This window comes from Meleagris gallopavo, chromosome Z (assembly GCF_000146605.3).
Source record: "Meleagris gallopavo isolate NT-WF06-2002-E0010 breed Aviagen turkey brand Nicholas breeding stock chromosome Z, Turkey_5.1, whole genome shotgun sequence".
Classification (NCBI taxonomy): domain Eukaryota; kingdom Metazoa; phylum Chordata; class Aves; order Galliformes; family Phasianidae; genus Meleagris; species Meleagris gallopavo.
The window spans coordinates 17,190,077-17,194,199 of record NC_015041.2 but is presented as its reverse complement, the minus strand read 5'-3'; the positions used below and the strand labels follow the sequence as shown (position 1 = coordinate 17,194,199).

General features: G+C 40.1%; 1 protein-coding gene across 1 annotated transcript in view; it reads left to right on the top strand.

The window, feature by feature from the left end:
- Nucleotides 1-95: 95 nt before the first annotated feature.
- Nucleotides 96-4,123, top strand: part of PLK2 (polo like kinase 2) — a 4,316-nt gene continuing 288 nt past the window's right edge. Inside the window, exons 1-10 of the mRNA XM_010725445.3 lie at nt 96-268; nt 449-578; nt 862-949; nt 1,352-1,447; nt 1,654-1,852; nt 1,947-2,094; nt 2,503-2,600; nt 3,229-3,352; nt 3,618-3,858; nt 3,965-4,119. Of these exons, the coding sequence (XP_010723747.1) occupies nt 179-268; nt 449-578; nt 862-949; nt 1,352-1,447; nt 1,654-1,852; nt 1,947-2,094; nt 2,503-2,600; nt 3,229-3,352; nt 3,618-3,858; nt 3,965-4,119 (1,369 nt within the window). The 5' untranslated portion in view covers nt 96-178. The remainder of the gene's footprint in view (nt 269-448; nt 579-861; nt 950-1,351; nt 1,448-1,653; nt 1,853-1,946; nt 2,095-2,502; nt 2,601-3,228; nt 3,353-3,617; nt 3,859-3,964; nt 4,120-4,123) is intronic.

Here is a 4,123-nt window from a genome sequence, read left to right as displayed (position 1 = left end):
TTTTTTTTTGTTCCTCCTCAAACTCTCTTTGTGTGCAGGATTGCCCAACCCTTTTCCTGGAACAACTCCAGCAGAGCTGTCTGCTCTGCGCTTCCCAGGCTTGTGGTCACACGGCTAACAATGCTTTTTTCCTCCTCTCTTATCTCTCCAGATTGATAAAGAGATCGAGCTGCACAGAATGCTTAATCATAGACATGTTGTGCAGTTCTACCACTACTTTGAAGACAGAGAAAATATTTACATTCTTCTGGAGTACTGCAGTAGAAGGGTGAGCATCAACTGGCAGAAATCTAGTGCTGTAATTGATTTAACACTGTAGTGTGTTTAAAAAAAAAAGTATTTTTTTATGGCTTCTTTAGCTCATACATGCATTAATTCTCATTTACTGAATGTGAATTGTGTATGTGAATGCTCAGTGACGCGTCTGCCTTTGTTTTTTCCTCTGCAGTCAATGGCTCACATCTTGAAAGCACGTAAGGTATTGACAGAACCAGAAGTACGATACTACCTCAGGCAGATTGTGTCAGGGCTGAAGTATCTTCATGAACAGGAAATCTTGCACAGGGATCTTAAACTAGGTAAGTTCTGTTCCTCGATGACTTCTAAAAATACACACTTTTTCACCCCTGTCAGCCTTGTACCACTTTAAACTTGTGTGCTGATAGCTTAATTAACAGAATGAGCTTAGTCTATATTGTGGGAAGCTGGAGTTTTTGAGGAATGGAATTAAGTATCAATACTTTTTTTTTAAAAAAAAAAAAGTCTCGGCTAGCTTCTGGCTTTGAATAAAGTATGACTCAGCACCTGTGGCAAATACATTCCTGCTTTGCAAGAAGACTAACCAGAATTTCTTTCTGCTAGGTAACTTCTTCATTAATGAGAACATGGAACTGAAACTGGGAGACTTTGGCTTGGCAGCTAGGCTGGAACCACTGGAACACAGGAGGAGGTAGGAGCGTTTAAAAAAAAAAAAAAAGCCTTGTAGTATACAAAACCAAATTCACTTAGAAATAAGGGAAAGAAATTCTGTTCCAAAGGAAGAGCTAGTTGTGTCGAGATTTTCCCCTTCTAGAAAAGCTTGGTGTATTTTGACATTTGTGTTCTTCCTCTGAGTATTTGAATAATAGCAAATGCCTGAGGCAGGATACCTGACTAATAGTGCAGATATGAGTCTGCTTTTCCTGTATCATGTGTGAAACACGTCTGCACTATTAGCATTCATAAAAGTCCTCTTTAGAGTCTCTGAGCTCTTGCCTGAACTTGAGAGTAAAACCTGCCTTACGAAAAATAGCTTCTTTCTTCTTTCTGAGCTTCTAACCTAACCTGCCTCTGTGGCCTCTTTGATTTACAGAACAATATGTGGAACACCAAATTACCTCTCTCCAGAAGTCCTCAATAAACAAGGGCATGGCTGTGAATCTGACATCTGGGCCTTAGGCTGTGTAATGTAAGTACTTTGCTGCCTTTGAAATAATATATATCTGTCATTGGGTTAGGCTTTCAAAAGTTCTAAGGAAATGGATGCAGTACTATGTTGGTTTGCAGCCCTTTTTTTAGATGCCTAACCTAAGTGCAGATAAAATGTTTGCAGTAGTTGCTGGCTTGCGTTGTGGGTGCACAAAACAAAGTTGGTTTTCTTTTGTTTTAAAACAGGTACACAATGCTGTTGGGAAGACCCCCATTTGAGACCACAAATCTTAAAGAAACATACAGATGTATAAGGGAAGCAAGATACAGTCTGCCTTCATCTCTCTTGGCACCTGCAAAACACTTAATAGCTAGCATGCTGTCAAAGAATCCTGAAGACCGGCCCAGTTTAGATGAAATAATTCGACATGATTTTTTTGTACAGGTTTGTCTTATCTAGTGTTCTGGCTTGAACCTTATCTACCCTTACAAATGTACTGTGTGGTTTGAAAATTGCTTTTTCAATCTCATTTCCACAGGGCTTTACACCTGACAGACTTTCTGCTAGCTGTTGTCACACTGTTCCTGACTTTCATTTGTCAAGTCCTGCTAAAAATTTCTTCAAAAAAGCAGCTGCTGCTCTTTTTGGTGGTAAAAAGGATAAGGCCAGATACTTCGAAAATCACAGTAAGTGAACTACGGTGCTTGGAACTTACCTCTAAGCTATCAGTGCTGCGCTAGTAACATACAGCTATGATTTAGCAATGAAGCACCTGTATCTATATCTCTGCTTCTTCGGATTAAGTTTGACCTCTTTATCAATAAGTGTAGATGGCGGGCTGCAATCTACACTAACATACATAAGTAAATGCTTCTTCTGGCATACTGACAATCTATATGGGCCATCTGTTAGCCAGTTTACTCTCACAGATCTGTGTATAATGGCACTGCTGTTCTGTCAGACTGTGGCTAGCTTAAAAGTACACCTGGAAGGAGATAAACTGCAACTAACATGTTAGGTTCTTTAATGCAGGATATTAAGCAGCAGTTCTAGATACATCATCAAGACTTTTGTTTTGTTTTCCTGTGTTGCAGATAGACTAGCTAAAGAAGATGAAGAAATTTACAAGCTCAGGCATGATTTGAAGAAGACATCGATAACCCAGCAGCCCCACAAACACAGAACAGATGAGGTAAATACAAGCGAAGTTCAAATCAAATCCAATAACAGCTGGGTGGAGTTGCTATAATGAAGTTATATTTGACTTGGATTTCAAAGCTGAGGCTGTACCAGCACAATCAAGCTTAAATGATGAGCAGAGTTGCTTTAAGAGAGCTTAACAAAGCTTCAACAAAGTATGGTAACCTTTATAGAGTGACTATCTATTTCGTCTTTTGAGTAATTACAGTATCTGCCTAGCATCCATTGTTCTCTGTGTGGAAACTAGTCTGCCAGGTACTCTTTCCCAATATTCCAAATGCAAGGCTTCAGTTCATGATTATGTAGGCCTTCTTAGCTGCTGAGTTCTAGTTCCTGCAATGTGGTGTTCATGCCTGCACGCAGTTGTTCAGTCTTCTGCTTTTCTGCCCTGGCAAAATATTAACAGTGTTCAAGGTGTGAAGTGAACATTAGAACAATGGAAAGACCTGACATGATTCTTTGAGCTCAGTCTAGTAGGAGTTCTTTGTACTCTGCAGGAAGATTAACAAGTTTTCTTGGAACTTATTGTTTGTTGATAGACAGGAGAGCTGTGCAAAATCTTGAGTGTAAGGCTTGGCTCACGTGAACAACAAATGTAACATGTTTGACATCTCTTCTAGGAGATCCAGCCCCTAATCACAACAGTAGCCAAGCCAGGAGCAGTACCAGAAACAAAGCAGACTGGAGACTCTATTCGGATGATTGTCAGAGGAACTTTAGGAAGCTGTAGCAGTAGCAGTGAATGTAAGTGCAGCAAAATGATGTCTCTCATTCCAAACCACACTCCTCCTTTCTTCATATCTCAGATGTGGAAGCCTGAGAAAGCAGCTGTTTCCCTCCCCACCCAATATTTTTGGTACTTCACATTTTACAGCCAGTATGTTGGTAGAAATGACAGTGGAAAGCCAGAAAGGCTAACTGTATTAAAATTACAGTCTAGATAAATTAAGATTTAAAATTAAAGCCTGCTCTGTGTGGTCATGTGAGTCTAATAATCCCTCTCTTTTAGGCCTGGAAGACAGTACCATGGGAAGTGTTGCAGATACAGTTGCAAGGGTATTGCGTGGATGTCTGGAGAACATGCCAGAAGCAGACAGTATTCCCAAAGAGCAGCTGACAACATCCTTCCAATGGGTTACAAAATGGGTGGACTACTCTAACAAGTATGGCTTTGGGTACCAGTTATCAGATCATACTGTTGGTGTCCTTTTCAACAATGGGGCGCATATGAGCCTTCTGCCAGATAAGAAGTAAGAATGATTACAAAATAGATGACTAACTTGAGATAAAGCAATTTTAAGTTTGAATTGCCCATCTCTGACCTCCCTATTTTATTTTTTTTTTCCTGCTTTACAGGACAGTCCACTACTATGCTGAGCTAGGCCAGTGCTCTGTCTTCACAGCTGCAGAGGCTCCTGAACAGTTCATTAGTCAAGTGACTATACTCAAGTATTTTTCTCACTACATGGAAGAGAACCTCATGGATGTAAGTTCAGCACATTCTCGATTTTTTTT